The sequence below is a fragment of the Rana temporaria genome, chromosome 6 (assembly GCF_905171775.1).
Source record: "Rana temporaria chromosome 6, aRanTem1.1, whole genome shotgun sequence".
Classification (NCBI taxonomy): domain Eukaryota; kingdom Metazoa; phylum Chordata; class Amphibia; order Anura; family Ranidae; genus Rana; species Rana temporaria.
Genome location: NC_053494.1, coordinates 74,824,252 through 74,842,797, shown reverse-complemented (window position 1 = coordinate 74,842,797; position 18,546 = coordinate 74,824,252). Strand labels below are relative to the sequence as shown.

At 46.4% G+C, this 18,546-nt stretch overlaps 1 protein-coding gene across 1 annotated transcript in view; it reads right to left on the bottom strand.

Moving 5' to 3' along the window:
* RSL1D1 (ribosomal L1 domain containing 1) overlaps positions 1–18,546 on the bottom strand; it is a 199,966-nt gene that overhangs the window by 123,044 nt on the left and 58,376 nt on the right. Inside the window, exon 2 of the mRNA XM_040356935.1 lies at positions 7,379–7,521. Within this exon, the coding sequence (XP_040212869.1) occupies positions 7,379–7,521 (143 nt within the window). The remainder of the gene's footprint in view (positions 1–7,378; positions 7,522–18,546) is intronic.

Genomic DNA, 18,546 nt, shown 5'->3' with positions numbered 1-18,546 from the left:
ATATATATATATATATATATATATATATATATATATATATATATATATATATATATATATTTTTTTTTTTTCATTTTATATTTACTCTTGTTGTGTTCAGGATCTGGGAGCCGACTTACTGGCGTTCCTGCGTGCCTCGGATTGGCGCCTTTTGTACTTGTTGGGAGTTGCTTGGGGGACCCCACTCACGTGTGTGTTGCTGGGGGACGTGTCAGTTCAGCCAAGAGTCTGTACAGTGTAGTGATGGGTATGATGTGTGTGCCATGTGATTTCAGTGTTCTCAGTGTATATATGTACAGATATTCAATGCGATTTTGTATAATATTTTAAAATGTTACTATTTGTATTATATAGTGTGATTCCACATTGATATTAGCCCCTGACGAAGGGACAGAGTCCCGAAACACATTGGGCTCTACTGGATCATCGTGGGAAAGTTATGCAACAACGCACTAATTTTATCTATTTTGTATAAATTGTTTAATATGAATTACTACCACCTAGTTATTCTGAGTTGTTCCCTTTAAAGTCCCATTTTGGGGGGTTTCTTTTTGTTCAAATCGCACAAAAAGTAGTGTAAGCACTTTTGGAAGAGCACTGCAACCATATCAAGGTACTTTTGCACCATACGATCTGCATTTGGGGTGTCACCAACTTAACATTGACAACCACTGCAGATTGCAACTGCAATTTTGAGTACAGTGTGGAAAACAGCCACAGATTGCAGGTTTTCAGCACCACCTTATGTGAACCTAGCCTTAGGGTAGGCTGTGAAAATTCAAGTTAGTCTTACCGGTAACTTGTTTTCCAGAAGTCTTTCAGGACAGCACCTTAAGATATCATGATTCCTCCCACTCCTTCAGGAAACACCTTCTTTCAACCTTTTAAAAGGGAGGCCCCTCCTTGCACCAGTCAGTTGTTATAGAGAAACCTCCAGCCCCGGCTGGAACACACAAACATATACATTAGTCACAGCATAGTACATCAAAAACCAATAGGGCGGGTCATTGCTGTCCTGAAAGACTTCTGGAAAACAAGTTACCAGTAAGACTAACTTGAATTTTCCCGAGGCGTCTTTCAGGACAGCACCTTGAGAGGACAACAGAGACTTACTACCTTAGGGCGGGACGACAGCTTGTAAGACCTTTCTGCCAAAAGCCTGATCACTGGCCGAGGTCCAACCTATAGTGTAGCACGAACGTGTGAAAACTTGACCACGTCGCTGCCCTGCAGATTTGCTCCGGCGTGACACCAGCTCTTTCTGCCCATGAAGTTGCGAGAGCTCTGGTCGAATGGGCACGGATCCCTTCTGGCGGGATCAGGCCTGCCTGCAAATAAGCCTCCCGGATAGCCAGCTTCAGCCATCTAGCGTTTCCCCTAGATGCCTGCTGACCTTTGTTACACCCCCCCCCCCCCCAAAAAGAACAAACAAAGAATCCGAATGTGAAAAAGGAAAATTCTCGCGCCAAATTAAATATACTAAATAAATACTTAAATAATTAGGTGACTTATTATGTGAAGCTGCTCCCTAAAAAAAAAAAAATCAGAGTACTGAATTTCCGTGGTATGGAGTGAGGGGCGCTAAATTAAAAATGGATTAAGTGTCACAATCAGATTGCAGTAATGTACAGTCTACCCGTATATACAAACAGATGATTACAATAGTGTCCTTATGTACAATTGTACCAAATATTGTGAAATATTGAAAATAACCATCAAAAGGACTATAGTGCACAGTCCTGTGATTGAAAAAGTCCAAGTGCAAATAATACAATCCCAGGTGAATGGGTTAAAGTGCCGTGTGCAGCGTACTCATAAATCTTCAAAAGGCCAAAGTGCGAGGAAAGGGTGATCCACCTTCACCTAAAAGTCACCAGAGCTAATAATAGATGGCTCCTTACCGAACGGTGTTGACCAAATTAATTAAAATATGGTCAATAAGGCTTGTTTATGATATGGATCAGCCGGGTCTCATTTGGTTCCAGTATTAGCAGCATGTGGCAAATGGAATACCAAAAAGGAGAAAAAGGAAATGCCACCATAGTGTAAAACCATTATATCATAAAAAAGATTACAGTGCCAATTAGCCTCTTACTGTTGCTGGTATCCCGGCACTGAGGCTGTGAGCTGTAGGGATATGCGGATGTGAAGAGAGATGGTCGCGTCTTGGTAAGCTGGCGTGCGTTCCACCGCTAGCTGCCTGTCGACCAGAAAACCGGAAGTGCGTGGCTTGTGCGTGCCCGGGTACCGCCTCAACGTACGTTTCGTCTAAAACGTCATCAGGAAGCGTGTGCGTGCCCGGGTACTGCCTCGACGTACATTTCGTCTAAAACGTCATCAGGAAGCGAATTTCAATATTTCACAATATTTGGTACAATTGTACATAAGGACACTATTGTAATCATCTGTTTGTTTATATTTCACATAGATTTGTATATACGGGTAGACTGTACATTACTGCAAAGAATCCGAATACCTAAATGGACTTGTTATTTCCAAATAACATAACAAGACCCGTCTGACATCTAACATATGAAAAAATTATTCTTTTTTTCCCCCAAAGGGTTGGAACAGAAAGTGGGAAGTACAATATCTTGTAAACGATTGGTATTAGAAGCTACCTTGGGCAAAAACTTTGGGTCAGTTTTAAGCACTACACTATCTGAAAACAAACATAAATAAGGCTCCTTCACAGACAGGGCCTGCGACTCGCTGATCCTACGTGCTGAGGTTATGGCGATTAAAAATAACGTTTTAAAAGGCAAGGTTCCTAAGTGAAGCTTCCCCTAAGGGTTCAAAAGGTTTGCTTGCCAAAGATCTCAGAACCACTGAGAGCTCCCACTTCAGGAAACCCTTTAACCTTGGTGGTCTAGATCTCAAGAGAGACCTAAAAAACCTCACCACCAACGGTTCTGTGGCTACAGACCTTTCCAAAAATACTGTAAGTGCGGATACCTGTACCTTAAGGGTGCTGACAGCAAAACCCTTATCAGCCCCCTACTGTAAAAATTCCAGGATAGACTTCAATTCTCTAGGGTCCTGACCTGATGAACTACACCAAGAAGAAAAAACCCTCCAAACCTTGGTGTAAATGGCTCGGGTTACTTTTTCCTGCTATTGAGCAAGGTGGATACCAGGCGGTCAGAAAACCCCTTTCCTTTTAGGATTTCCCTTTCAGAAGCCACGCGGCCAAGGAAAGCCGGGCCACATCTGGATGAGAAATCGGGCCCTGAACTAGCAGATCCTGCCTGAGGGGCAGGTGCCAACAGGGCTCGGTTGACAAGGCTAGGAGCGTTGCGAACCATGCTCCCCTGGGCCAAAATGGGGCGATGAGAATGACCGGAACTTTTTCTCTCTGAACTTTCCTCAGCACTAGGGGAATCAATTGAAACGGGGAGGAAGGCAAAGCAGAGGCGAAAATCCCAGGGATGCGACAGGGCGTCTACCACTAGGGACCCATTCCCCCGGCTCAGAGAAAAGAATCTTCCTACCTGGGAGTTCTCCCTCGAGGCAAACAAGTCCACCTCCGGGCGACCCCACCTGCTGGAGATCTCTGAAAAGATCTCTGCATTCAGGGACCACTCCGATTCCCGAATCTGGTGTCTGCTCAAAAAGTCCGCCACCGTATTCAAGGACCCCTTTAGGTGTAAGGCCGTCAAGGAGAGCAAATTGCTTTCTACCCAAGAGAGAATCTCTGCGGCAAGGGACAGGAGAGAACTGCTTCTCATACCCCCCTGCCTGTTTAAGTATGCTACAGTTGTAGCATTGTCCGTCAGGACTTGAACATGGTTACCCCGGATAAATGGAGCAAACTCCACTAGGGCCAGGGCCACCGTCTTCAACTCCATCCAATTTGAGGAAAGCAGGGCCTCCTCTTTTGGCCACCTTCCCTGAGAAAACTTCTCCTCTAAGAGGGCTCCCCACCCCCAGGCATCCGTGGTGAGCCTCATCCCTACTGGGAAGGACCATTTCAGGCCTTCTGCAAGCACTCGCTGGTTTTTCCACCAGTAAAGGGATCTCTTTACCCGGGCTGGAATCTTCACCCGGGCATCCAGCGAACTGGTCTTGTGATCCCATGTCCTCAAAAGGAAAGCCTGCAGGGGCCTGAAATGCAATCTCGCCTATTGGACTGCCGGCATGGTCAAGGTCAAAACTCCTAAAGCTGCCATCACCTGTCTGATTGTCAAAGACTGATGGGACTGTAGCAACCGAACAGTGCCCAAGACTTTGGATGCTTTCTCTAGAGGGAGAAAAATTCTCTGGCTCCGCAAACTCACCTGGTATCCCAGAAAACAAATTTCCTGAGAAGGAACTAGGGCGGATTTCTGAAGGTTTAAAATCCAGCCTAGGGATTCCAAGTGGGTTCGAGCCTGAGAAAGATCCTCCAACAACTTCTCCTCTGAGGGAGCGAAGAAGAGGTCGTCCAGGTAGGGGATGACTGCTATTCCCTGTAGACGCAATGGGGCTAAGGCCTCGGCCAGCACCTTGGTAAAAATCCGAGGTGATGACGAAAGCCCGAAAGGGAGGGCCCTGTACTGGAAATGCTGAACCATGCCCCCCCCATCTCTACCGCTAGTCTGAGAAACGTCTGGGACTGAGGGGAGATAGGTACGTGTCTGAAGGTACGTGTCTGAGGGTACGTGTCTGGGACTGAGGGTACGCATCTCTCAGGTCTATCGACGCCATGAAACAATCTGGCGCCAGAAGATTCCTGATTGAGAAAATCGAATCCATTTAGAATTTTCTGTACCTGACACATCTGTTTAATGGTTTTAAAGTTCAGGATCAGCCTGGGCTTCCTTACTAGGAAGACATGGGAATAGAACCCTCTGCCCTGCTAGGGGAACCCGGACCAACACTCCCTGCTGCTGAAGTTCCGACAGAGGATCTTAACGCTAAGGACTTCACTGGATCCCTTGGGGCCTGAGTGACCAGAAATCTCCTTGGTGGGGCCTCTGAGAATTCTACAGCGTATCCTTGGGCTAGGGTGGTCAGTATGTACTGGTTGTTTGATACCACTGCGGAAGGTAATTTTGCAACCTTCCGCCTACCCTTAGGGTCGAGTCATTGTGGTTTGCGCAGGAGGATGGAAAAGGACTCCCTTTCCTTTACCCTTCTGTGCCGACCAATTTTTTTTTCCCTGCGGTCTTTTTCCCTTGTCCTTCTTACTCTTGACCGAGAAGGCCTTCTTCTTGTCTGCCGTCCTGTCCAGGATACTATCCAGTTCAGGACCGAAGAGAAGATCACCCAAAAACGGGATTCCACACAGCTTACTTTTAGAAGCTGTAACGCCTGGCCAGGTTTTGAGCCATAAAGCCCGCCTGGCTGAGTTGGCTAAAGTAGCAGATCTGGCGGTCATTTTAATCGCCTCGGCCGAGGCATCCGCCATATAAGCTACGGCTGCAGCAATGGTAGAGAAGGAATCCAAAATGTCCCGTTTTGGGGAATCTGCCTCAATATGATATTTAAGCTTATCTACCAAAAACTCTAAGTTGCGAGCCACGCAAGTGGTAGCCATGGCGGGTTTTAGATTAACCATAATTGAATGCCAGGCTTTCTTAAGGAGAAGGTCCATGCGCTTAACCATAGGATCCCTCAGAGTACCCATATCTTCAAAGGATAAATCTGGGAAAAGGCTGCGTCGAGCTTAGGAACCTTGTTCCAAACAGCTGATGGATCTTCTCCGAAGGAAAACAGTCTCCTGTGGGATTTAGAAAAAAAGTCTGGATCCTGCCATTCCCGTAAAATGGCCTCCGAAATAACCAAATGAACTGGGAAGGTACGCCCCTTGGGCTCACAGAGACCGGCGTACATGCGGTCGTGCAAACTCAGGTCTTTCTTCTCCTCACTAAGACCTAAAGTAGCATAAATGGCCCTGAGAAGACCGTCCACCTCCTCCAGGGATAATTTAAATTTTGAGGAAGACCCCATCTCCTCCTCATTCTCTGACTCCTCACTAGAGAGGGCCCGAGGCTGGCTATCCCTAAACCCCTCGTTGTCCGAGGGCACAGAGGCCCATTCCGGTGGCATCGCCTCCTGGGAAGACTGCGAGGTGGAGGGCTGAGTAAAGGTGACAGGAGCTAGAGAGTCCCTTACTGACTGAAGAGTGGCCAAAAGCTCGTTTTTAACAGAAGCGATCAATTTCTCTCTGACTGATGCTGATTCCTTCTGTACTAAGGCCGCAATACACGCCTTACACCACGGTTTCTTCCAACTTTCCCCCATTTTTTTCCCTGCAAGCAGGGCATTTTCTCTTTTCAGGCTTGACCTAAAGAAAAATAGGGAGAGAAGAAACAAAACAGGGAATCCAGAATGAGACCCGGTCTCAAACAGACAGGACCCCCCCCCCTCACCTAGGTGCACCAGGAAGGAAAGAGTGACAACCCGTGCCCCGACAGGCCCCCATGCCACTGGGGGGAAACAAAATAAGGAGACCGAGAGAGAACACCAAAAAAAGAGGATTCCCTCACCCCTAGGGAAAAAAGCAGCCTCACACTACTGCTTCCCGCCGAGGTCCTGCGGGTGCCCGTCTCCACCGCTGATGCCTCTGCAGTCTCCATCGCAGAAAGTCAGCGTTACTCCGTGGCATCCACAGCGCTTCCCGGACTCCCATAGCGCCTCTACGCCGGACCAGGAAGCGGAAGTAGGCCCAGCATCCGCCCTACCCCTCCCTCCTGGCACGCCAGAAATGACGCGCCTCTCTGACGACCAGGCTACGCCAAGATGGCCCCCCGCGCTACACGAGACACCTCCCGGCCGCCGAAGGCTGGCTCCACTGAGCGAGGGGGGAGCCCGACTGCCATCACCGCCGCGCGGGTGGTACGGGAGAGTGAACAGTCTCTGAGGCAAAGAAATGCCCGAAAAAAAAAAAAGTCCGCCTTTCAGGAGCTCCTGAGGTATCAGACCCTTCCCTAAGAAGATGTCCCCTCCGGAGGAAACACAAAAACTGACTGGTGCAAGGAGGGGCCTCCCTTTTAAAAGGTTGAAAGAAGGCGTTTCCTGAAGGAGTGGGAGGAATCATGATATCTCAAGGTGCTGTCCTGAAAGACGCCTCGGGAAAACATAGTTCTAGTTTAGTAGAAACAAAATGGATACTAAGGGCTCTTTCACACGGAGCGGACCGTTTCCGCCGAACGGAAGAAAAATAGGGTTTATTCCGTTCGGAAAAGCGGATCCCGGCGGACGCTAGCGGATGCTCCATCCGCTAACAGAACGCGATCCCATAGGGAATCATTACAAGTCCGTAAACCGACTTGTAATGAGCGGACGAACGGTCCGCTAGTGTGAAAGAGCCCTAAAAGGCTCTAGGTTACCAAACATGCAATAAAGAAAGCAAATATATTCTAGGGACTGTTTTACATAAAAAAGGTATGCTTACATTCTGATTGTCTGTAGGTGTTTCGGAATTCTCCAAACAGTCACCATTAAGGAAATCCAATCATATTCTTCATTTAGGAGTAATTTATTGACATTCTCTTTAGATTTGTTATATGCAAGGAGGACTTCTACAGCTTTCGCAACCTGGAAGCAAAAAAAAAAAACATTTATCACGCATACAAATTGTTACAGGTTCTTAGCTGCCTTATAAATCTAAGGCTGACTAGAGTTTTTTTTATACATTTTTTGAATCGGTACCCAACAGGCAGAAAAAACAAATGCCCATTCTGAAATAGAAGTGCATGGTTAAGCATTACAACTAGAGGTAGACCGATATATCGGCCGGCCGATATTTTGCATCGGCCGCCGTTCCTCCTCCCTTCTCCACACTTGAGCGCTGCGCGTGAAACTGACAAGTACCATAGGAGAGAGAGGGGAGCCGTCAGCTCGATGTCTGGGGTGGGCAGGACCCACAGCTATATTACACCAGCCAATGGGATGGTATCTGAGCGGGCCACAACATGTATGTGGCCCCGCCCCCTTTCTAAAGCAGACCAATTGGACCCTCCAGTCTTTTCTATGGAGCGGCAGGAGCCAATGGACACATGTCATAATTGACACCAGCCGACCTAGATCCCATATTGTCCACTAAAATCAGACAGATGAGGATCCGTTTCCGATCCATCTGGTGGAGCAGATTGCAGTTGGGTGTAAACTGACAGGTGACCGTTTACATCCGACCGCCCAAAGAGGAGAGCGGAGATGGACTAGCCATCCCTCGACTCAGCAGACAGATTCCCTGATGATTAGACAGACTCCATCAGAGCCCACCCAGTGTGTAGAGGGGCCCAACTCAGAATTCCAGTAGTTCTAAAAATAAAATGCTTAATACAGTGGAACCTCGGATTGAGAGCAACGCGGTTAAAGGATCACTAAACAAAAAACATTTTTGGGCTAAATAGCTTGCTTTACCTTATAGCAGTCTTGATTTCATGTCCTCATTGTCCGTTTTTGCTTTAAAGCAGCTGTTATCCTTTGCTGAAATCCTCACTTCCTGGTTCTCTGGCTCCATAGCAAATTTCTCATGGGAGCTTCTCACTGTGGTCTAAGCTGTGTGTCTAAAACTCCTCAGAACCAATCAGATTCATTTTAAAAACAAAAAACACTGCCCTGGATTTGTTTGTTTTTGTTCTGTGTGTCTCTTTACTTCACATAAACATGAAATCAGTTTAAAACCGAAAGTGAAACTAAATGCACATTATATGATAGATTAAATTCTATTTTTCATCATTTTTAAAAGGAATCAGTTAACTTTTATGTCTCTATACCCTGTAAACAGTCATTTCAGCAAAAAAATTTTTTTCCTTTAGTGACCCTTTAACGAGCGTTTCTCAATACGAGCACGGTATTTTCAAAAAGTCTTAACTCCCGTTTGCGAGTGTTGTCTCGCAACACGAGCATGATTCAGGCCAAAGTGTTTGGCCTGAGGTCAGGGGCGCCGAAGTCGAGCAGAGCTGAACGTCACCGATCGAAGCCATTCGGAAATGCACGAGAAGGCCCAAATACAGCTCGGCTGACCTCTGCAAATCTCAGGAACAAAGTCTTTCCAAGGTTTGCCCAGGTCAGCCAAAGTGTCCTCGGCCCTTTTCGGCCGTTTGAGGCTCTCCGGTGCCCCCCGCCTCTGGCCAAATGCGGTATTGCATGACATTGAAGTCAATACAATTTTTTTTTTTTCCCGTTTCCATTGACTTCAATGGGGAAACTCGCTTTGAGGATATGCGAGTACTTTGAATTAGAGCATTCTGGTGGACCGGATTATGCTCGTAATCCGAGGTTCCACTGTACCAATGTATGTTCCTGCATATATCACACTACACCCAAACATCCACTTAGCTGCACCATCATACGACAGCAATTACTCTTTACAGCTGTGTGGTTGCACCTCAAAACCAGTGTAGGGGATCACACACACCCCTTGAACCATGTGTCAATATAGAAAGATCAGTATTATCCACACTGAATTCCAAGTGTAAGCTGGAGTTTGGCTTCAATTGGTTAGCGATTCTAAATCTGCCAATATACATTTAACACTACCCTCTCCCCAGACTGAAAATGCTGTTGTGCCTCTTATTCTCATTCCTCCAGAGTTGTATCTCAATATAGAGGAGCTCAACTATGTGGAAAGGTTGACTGAATGCAATGTATTCGCTCAAGGAGGAGGTTAAAGTGATTGTACGCCTTCGTTCTTTTAATTAAAAACAACAAAATGTCATACTTACCGCCATTGTGCAGCACGTTTTGCAGTGGTCCCAATCATCCTCTTCTAGGGTTCCTCCTTGCATCAGATAACCCCCTAGGAGAAGCTCTCTCTCCTGGGGGGTTCTCTTGCGGAGTCCAGCATTTGGCATCCATAGACACGAATGCTGACTCGGCCCCGCCATTGGATTTGATTGACAGCAGCGGGAGCCAATGGCTGCGCCGCTATCAATCCAACCAAGAGCCTGTGCAGAGAGGGACAGTGCGTCTCTACCAAGGGAAATACGGTGCTCAAGTAAAATGGGGGGGGGGGGGGGGTCACTGCCAGAAGTTCTCACCTTAAAGCGGCGTTCCACCCAAAAATGAAACTTCCGCTTTTTGGAATCCCTCCCCCCTCTGGTGTCACATGTATTTGCTCCCACTTCTGGACATAGGTCGCTGCAGTATCCCAGAAGACAGCAGGGACCAGTGAGATAGCGCAGCACGACTCGCGCATGTGCAGTAATGAACCAGGCAGTGAAGCCACCCGACCTGGCTAGATACTACCAAGCTGCCCAGCTACCGGCAATAGTGTATTGGTTCCCCCAGAGGTCTTACAATAAATGGACGGAGGTAGGAAAAAAAAAAATTGTCTGGCACCGGTGCACCCCAACAGTCTTCTCTGGAGTGCAAATGTGGAGGTTGAATCCGGGCGCTTGCTGGGTTCTATGTCGCAGCTCCGACGCCTATGAAATCTGAAAGCTTGCTGATGACCTCCTTTCTCTACAATTCCAAGGTACCAACGAGCCTCACCCACCCGATGTCATGCCCCTGGGCCTCGCGGAATCTATTTAAATTTCGGGCATCTGGTGGATCCTAGGTCTCGCACTCTGCTGTCATTTGCAGAGCTCCAAGCCAAGCATGACCTCCCCCGACAGGGATTTTTTAGCCATCTACAGATTCGCCACTACGCCCAAACAAAAGCCCCTGGCTTAAAATTCTAGAAAGCCCTCCCCGTTCGAACGTATTATGCTCGAGGGCACCACACACAAAGGCCTAAGATCAGACATATACCGAATCCTTAACGAGTACTCCATACAGGACCGGGGTAAACATGCATATATGCTCCGCTGGGAGAGGGAGCTGGGGGAGGTGATCCCAGAGGAGGTGCGGGTGGCGGTCTGGAGACAGGCAGCCAAGAGCTCCTTGTGCACCCTTCACAAGAATACCTATAAAAGGTTCTATTCTTTTGGTACCTGACTCCGGACATACTCCACAGGGTTTATCCCTATACCTCTGACCACTGCTGGCGCTGCCAACAAGCCTGTGGCACTCTATTCCATATATACTGGACCTGTCCTTTGATTATCCCCTTCTGGACATCGACGCAGGAGCTCTTGTCCCGCCTCTGAGACGCCCATGCCCCTCTGCCCGAAACATTTCCTCCTGGGCCTATCTCAACCGAAAATAGACAAATCCTATAAAAAGCTACTTAGACATGTCCTTACAGCAGCGAGGTGCTCGATAGCCCTCCACTGGAAGAAACCATTGCCCCCATCCCAGGAGGCCCTTTATACCAGGGTCAAGGACTTAGAGATCATGGAAAAAATGACGGCCAGGATCCGAGACAAACTAGATGACCACATTGGCATTCAGCCAGGAAGCTGTGCAAGGGAAGTACTTGGACATTCCAACATGACAATGATCTAAAACACAAGGCCAAGTTGAACCGTCATTGGCTACAGCAGAATAAAGTGGAGGTTCTAGAGAGGACATCTCAGTCTCCTGACCTCAATATCATTGAGTCACTCTGGGGAGATCTCAAACGTGCAGTTAAAAAGGGGTTGAAAAGGTAAAAAAAAATTTCCTAAATAGCTTCCTTTACCTTAGTACAGTCCTCCTTACCTCATCCTTTGATTTGCTTTTAAAAATGTCCTAATTTCTTTAGAGAAATCCTCGCTTCCTGTTCTTCTGTCTGTTCTTCGGTCTAACTCCACACAGTAATTCAAGGCTTTCTCCCTGCTGTGGAGTGTCGTGCTCGCCCCCTCGCTTGAGGGGGGAGGGGGCGAGCAGGAGAGTCAGCACGCCCACTAACGCACAGCTCCTTTCTCGATCTGCCATGTAGAGTGTCCCGACTCTCCTGCTCACCCCCTCAAGGGAGGGGGCGAGCACGACACTCCACACCAGGGAGAAAGCCTTGCATTACTGTGTGGAGTTACAGGCAGAAGAACAGGAAGTGAGGATTTCTCAGAAGAAATAAGGACATTTAAAAGCAAAATCCAAGGATGAGGTAAGTGAAGGAAGACTGCACTAAGGTAAAGGAAGCTATTTAGGGAAAGTTTTACCTTTACAACCCCTTTAATGCAAGACAGCCTACAAATTTACAGGAACTGGAGGCTTTGCCATCTAAGATGAAGAGCCTCATCCACAAATGGTACAAAAGATGGCAAACTGTCATAGATGCTAAAGGGGACAATACACGGTATTAACTGGGGTATGCAAACTTGATAAGGGTCATTTGGGTAGTTTGTTAACATTATGATTTAAATAGAGTAAACAGTTGATAAATAGTTTCAGCCAAACATGAGTGAACAAAAAAAAAAAAGTTTGTTATTCGTATTCTCTGAAAAATGGCAAAGAAATGGGGGGGGGGGGTCAGACTCTCTCTGCCTCTTTGAATCCAGATTACCAGATGTCATGTGTAGAGGTCGACCGATATGGGTTTTTCTCTGTCCGATGCCGATATTTAGAAATCGGGGAGGCAGATACATATATAATGTCGATTTTTGTGGCCGATACTTTAGGCTGATTTTTGAAAGGGGAAGCATTGTGAAGAGGGATGGATGGTGCTGGGCGTGGCTGCGTTGGAGAGGGATGGATGTGCTAGGCGTGGGCAGGGATGCGTTGTGGAGAGGGATGGATGGATGAAGAGGATTGAGTTGCATTGTGAAAATGGATGAGAGTTACGTTGTGAAGAAACTCTCCACAATGCAACTCTCAGATCCACCCAGAGTCATCCTCATCCATTTTCACAATGCCAGCCTCAGCCAGGTGTCCCATTCAAGGAGATTAAAGTCTGGGGGGGGGGGGGGGGCACAGCAGCACACATTAAATCTTTGTGACCCGACGATAGGGCTAGGTACATGCAGATAGATGGTGATGAGCTTACCGGCCAAATCACATACGTAAAAGAAGCAGCCAGCAGGCTCCGCCTCAGCGGGGAAGGAATAGGAGCTAGCTAGTGCTGGCCACGATCATCTGCTGGGGGGGGGGGGGGGAGTTACTAGTCAGACAGGCAGCAGAGGCTCGGGCTTGTGACAAGGATATATTCTTCCTCTGCTACAGGCCGCTGGTAGAGGAGGGGGGGGGGGGGGATATGCTGCTAGTGAAAGTCTCTCCTCTTCTATAGGGGTCGGCCGCCGTGCAGGCTATAGGCGGCATGGGTGAAGGATTAATTTCACATGCTGCTGTAGGGGAGCCCTGGTCAGTAATGCCAGTGGTCATGCAGGCCGTGTAGCAGCCGCGAATCGGCCTACTTTTCACAATAATCAGCAGATTTCCTAAAAATGGGCAAATATCAGCCGACCTCTGGTCATGTGCACTCCATTTTATTACACATTGAAGTTTTATTATTTTATTTCTTTGTGTTATACAGTTTGTGTTACTTAAACCTGTTCAAAAGGTTCTTGCTGGTCAGAAAGGGTCAGTCTCTTGGCTACGTGGCCACCAGCGTTGCCACATTCCTCCTTTTATACAGTTTTGTTTAGTTTATGAGCCATGGCAAAGGCACTGGAATACTTTGCTTCTTCTGGCTTGACCATCTGTGCCATTCTTTTAGATTTCATGTCCAATTTTAAAGCTAGAAAGTGAGTGGGTGCTTTAACCACTTCAGCTTCAGAAGGTTTTACCCCCTTCCTGACCAGGCCATTTTTGTGATAAGGCACTGCGTTACTTTAACCGACAATTGCGTGGTTGTGCGATGCTGTACCAAATAGATCATTCTTTTGGTGGAAATTGATCACCTCTGGTTTTTATTTTTTGCGCTATAAAACTTTCTTCCAGCAAATACCTTATACAGCCCACTTCCTGTTTGGAAAAAGCCTAGGGGGTGTGTGGCTCGTTATTTAGACACTATCCATATTTAGACGATCCCTGAAAACCCTTTTCTTTAACCACTTCCCGACCTCCTCATGTACATTTACGTCAGCAGAATGGCACGGACAATCACGTACCTGTAGTCCTCTGCTTGACGTGGGTGGGGGGTCCGATCGGGACCCCCCCGGTACATGTGGAGGTCGGGTCCCCTCGGGGAGCGATCCGGGACGACGGCGCGGCTATTTGTTTATAGCCGCTCCGTCGCGATCGCTCCCCGGAGCTGAAGAACGGGGAGAGCCGTGTGTAAACCCGGCTTCCCCCGTGCTTCACTGTGGCGGCGCATCGATCGCGTCATCCCCTTTATAGGGGAGACACGATCGATGATGTCAGTCCTACAGCCACACCCCCCTACACTAGTAAACACATACACAATGAACACTAAATGTTAGAGCGCCCCCGGTGTTTAACTCCCAAACAGCAACTGTCATTTTCACAACAATGCAATTTAAATGCAGTTTTTGCTGTGAAAATGACAATGGTCCCAAAAATGTGTCAAAATTGTCCGAAGTGTCCGCCATAATGTCGCAGTCACAAAAAAAAAAAAAAAATCGCTGATCGCCGCCATTAGTAGTAAAAAAAAAAAAAATGCAAAAAAACTATCCCCTATTTTGTAAACGCTATAAATTTTGCGCAAACCAACCGATAAACGATTATTGCGATTTTTTTTTACCAAAAATAGGTAGAAGAATACGTATCAGCCTAAACTGAGGGAAAAAAAATTTTTTATATATGTTTTTGGGGGATATTACAGCAAAAAGTTAAATATTGCATTTTTTTCAAAATTGTCGCTCTATTTTTGTTTATAGCGCAAAAAGTAAAAACCGCAGAGGTGATCAAATACCACCAAAAGAAAGCTCTATTTGTGGGGGAAAAAAAGGGACGCCAATTTTGTTTGGGAGCCACGTCGCACGACCGCGCAATTGTCTATTAAAGCGAAGCAGTCCCGAACTGTAAAAACCCCTTGGGTCTTTAGGCAGCATATTGGTCCGGGGCTTAAGTGGTTAAAGAAACTTATCCTGCTTCTAACTGACTTGCCCTCTTCCTCACTGGCTTTTAATAGAGAAAAACCTGCATGCCACTGCCTGGATTTATCCATCGGTGCACTTATCCATCGCACCTAACATGCCAGCGTAACAGACGGTTAGACTCTGTGTAATATGTCGGGATATGCAGGGGGGAAGCCAGGAGCTCACAGAAGACACATATTCACACTGCCATGTCCAGGCCACACCCCCCACGATATATAGGCATTTTTAACTAGGAGTCAACACAACGCTTTAAGGGGGGAGATATAAATCTTTTATATTAAAGAGGAAGCAAACCTTGTAAAAAAAAACCTGCAAGACAAAAGGCATAATGAGCTAGGATGCATAGCATCCTAACTCATTATGCATTACTTACCTCAGATCGAAGCACCCACACCAATTGACCCTCCCATTTTAGATTGTAAGCTTTCCGATTCCTCTTGTACCAAATTGGAATGCAACTAATATCTGCCTTTATTTTGTTTTTGTTAAGCGCTGCGCAAACTGTTGGCACTATATAAAACCTGTATAATAATAATAATAATAATTAATGGGGACGGATATGGGGAGCAAGGGATGGCATCACAGGCATGCAATATAGTACTTAGCAGGGAAACATTAAGGCTCAAAAACCTTGTCTACGAAGCATATTGCGAGTCCAATTTTCTACTAGATGGAAACTGAAGCAGAAAAAACATTGAGGCACAAAGACCTCGCATCTATAATGAGTGTTGTATAGAAATTAATAGAAATGGTATAGGGACATGTATCTGGGAAGGACCATAAGAGGACAGGGTCCCTCTGAAGTGCACCGATGGATAAATCCAGGCAGTGGCATGCAGGTTTTTCTCTATTAAAAGCCTGTGAGGAAGAGGGCAAGTCATCCCAGCTGCAGGCAAGTGGTGGGGACTAAGAACGTCCGCCATTAGTCCAGCAGTCATATACTGTGCTGCAGACAGGTGGAGTACAACTCTTGCTGCTTAGAATTCCCGGGACCTCCTCTGATCTTTGCTTGAGGGAGGCCCTGGGACACAGAAGGGCCAGGGCGACTTACCGGGCATGGGAGAAGATGGAGCCTATTTAGAACCTGGATGGGTTCCACATATAGAAAGGCAAATGGCTCCGGTAAGTCTGCAGGTGTATACAGGGTGAAGGAGGCAGAGGCTTTCTGAAAGGTGACTGTCAGCGGGTAGCCCCATCTGTACGTGCTTCTCTTGTTCCCTTGCCAGGTGTCAAGGATAGGGCGCAGGCAGGCCCTCCGCTGAATAGTTGCCTTAAATAGATCTGGGAGAATCTTGATGGGAGCACCATTAAAGTCCACCTCCCCATTTTCACACGCTTGACAGAGAATCAGGTTCTACTGAGGGTAGCGATGTAGGCGGCACACTACATCCCGGGGCCTGTTGGGGGTCATTAGGGATCATAGAGCCCTGGGCTCTAGATCTAATTCCACGTTGGCCTGTGGGGAGTTTAGGGCCTTCTTGTAGCTACAAGATCTTCAGTGCATGTAGCCTCTGGGAGGCCCCAATGCCACAGGTTATTTCTGTGGCTCCTGTCTTCTAGATCCTCCCAAGGTCTAAAGGTCCAACGTTGTATCCATCTGAGATGTGGGAACGCTTCAGGGCAGCCACACAATGTTCTAGGGAGGATCTGGTCCTGTACGGTTTCGCACCTAACATGCCAGCGTAACAGACGGTTAGACTCTGTGTAATATGTCGGGATATGCAGGGGGGAAGCCAGGAGCTCACAGAAGACACATATTCACACTGCCATGTCCAGGCCACACCCCCCACAATATATAGGCATTTTTAACCACTTAAGCCCCGGACCAATACGCTGTCTAAAGACCCAAGGTGTTTTTACAATTTGTCACTGCGCTGCTTTAACTGGTAATTGCGCGGTCATGCAATGTTGTACCGAAACAAAAATTTGCGTCCTTTTCTTCCCACAAATAGAGCTTTCTTTTGATGGTATTTGATTGCCTATGCAATTTTTATTTTTTGCAATATAAATAAAAAAAGACCGAAAATTTTGAAAAAAAATGATTTTTCTTATAACAAAAAGTAAAAAATATCGAATAAAACTAAATTTTAGTCAAACATTTAGGCCAAAATGTATTCAGCCACATGTCTTTTGTAAAAAAAATCGCAATAAGCGTATATTTATTGGTTTTCGCAAAAATTATAGCGTCTACAAACTAGGGTACATTTTCTGGAATTTACACAACTTTTATTTTATGACTGCCTATCTCATTTCTTGAGGTGCTAAAATGGCAAGGCAGTACAAACCCCCCCCCCCCCCCAAATGACCCCATTTTGGAAAGTAGACACCCCAAGGAAACTGCTGAGAGGCATGTTGAGTCCATTGAATATTTTTTTTTTTGTCCCAAGTGATTGAATAATGAAAAAAAAAAAAAAAAAAAAAATATTACAAAAAGTTGTCACTAAATGATATATTGCTCACACATGCCATGGTTATATGTGGAATTGCACCCCAAAATACATTCTGCTGCTGCTTCTTCTGAGTACGGGGATACCACATGTGTGGGACTTTTTGGGAGCCTAGCCACGTACGGGACCCCGAAAACCAAGCACCGCCTTCAGCATTTCTAAGGGCGCAAATTTTTGATTTCACTCCTCACTACCTATCACAGTTTCGAAGGCCATAAAATGCCAAAATAGCACAAACCCCCCCCCAAATGACCCCATTTTGGAAAGTAGACACCCCAAGCTATTTGCTGAGAGGCAGGTCGAGTCCATGGAATATTTTATATTTTGACACAAGTTGCGGGAATATGACACACTGATTTTTTTTTGCACAAAGTTGTCACTAAATGATATATTTCTCACACATGCCATGGTTATATGTGGTATTGCACCCCAAAATACATTCTGCTGCTTCTCCTGAGTACGGGGATACCACATGTGTGGGACTTTTTGGGAGCTTAGCCGCGTACGGGACCCCGAAAACCAATCACCACCTTCAAGATTTCCAAGTACATACATTTTTGATTTCACTCACACAAATCTTGAAGGCGGTGATTGGTTTTTGGGGTCCCGTACTTGGCTAGGCTCCCAAAAAGTCCCACACATGTGGTATCTCCGTACTCAGGAGAAGCAGCAGAATGTATTTTGGGGTGCAATTCCACATATAACCATGGCATGTGTGAGAAATATATAATTTAGTGACGTTTTGTAATTTTTTTTTTTTTTTGGTCAATATTCAATCACTTAGGGCAAAAAAATTAAATATTCCATGGACTCAACATGCCTCTCAGCAAATAGCTTGGGGTGTCTTCTTTCCAAAATGGGGTCATTTGGGGGGGGTTGTGTGCCATCTTGGCATTTTATGGCCTTCAAAACTATGATAGGTAGTGAGGAGTGAAATCAAAAATGTATGCCCTTAGAAATCTTGAAGGCGGTGCTTGGTTTTCGGGGCCCCGTACGCGGCTAGGCTCCCAAAAAGTCACACACATGTGGTATCCCCGTACTCAGAAGCAGCAGAATGTATTGTGGGGTGCAATTCCACATATAACCATGGCATATGTGAGCAATATATCATTTAGTGACAACTTTGTGCAAAAAAAAAAAATCAGTTTATCATATTCCCGCAACTTGTGTCAAAATATAAAATATTCCATGGACTCAACATCCCTCTCAGAAAATAGCTTGGGGTGTCTACTTTCTAAAATGGGGTCATTTGGGGGGTTTTTGTGCTATTTTGGCATTTTATGGCCTTCGAAACTGATAGGTAG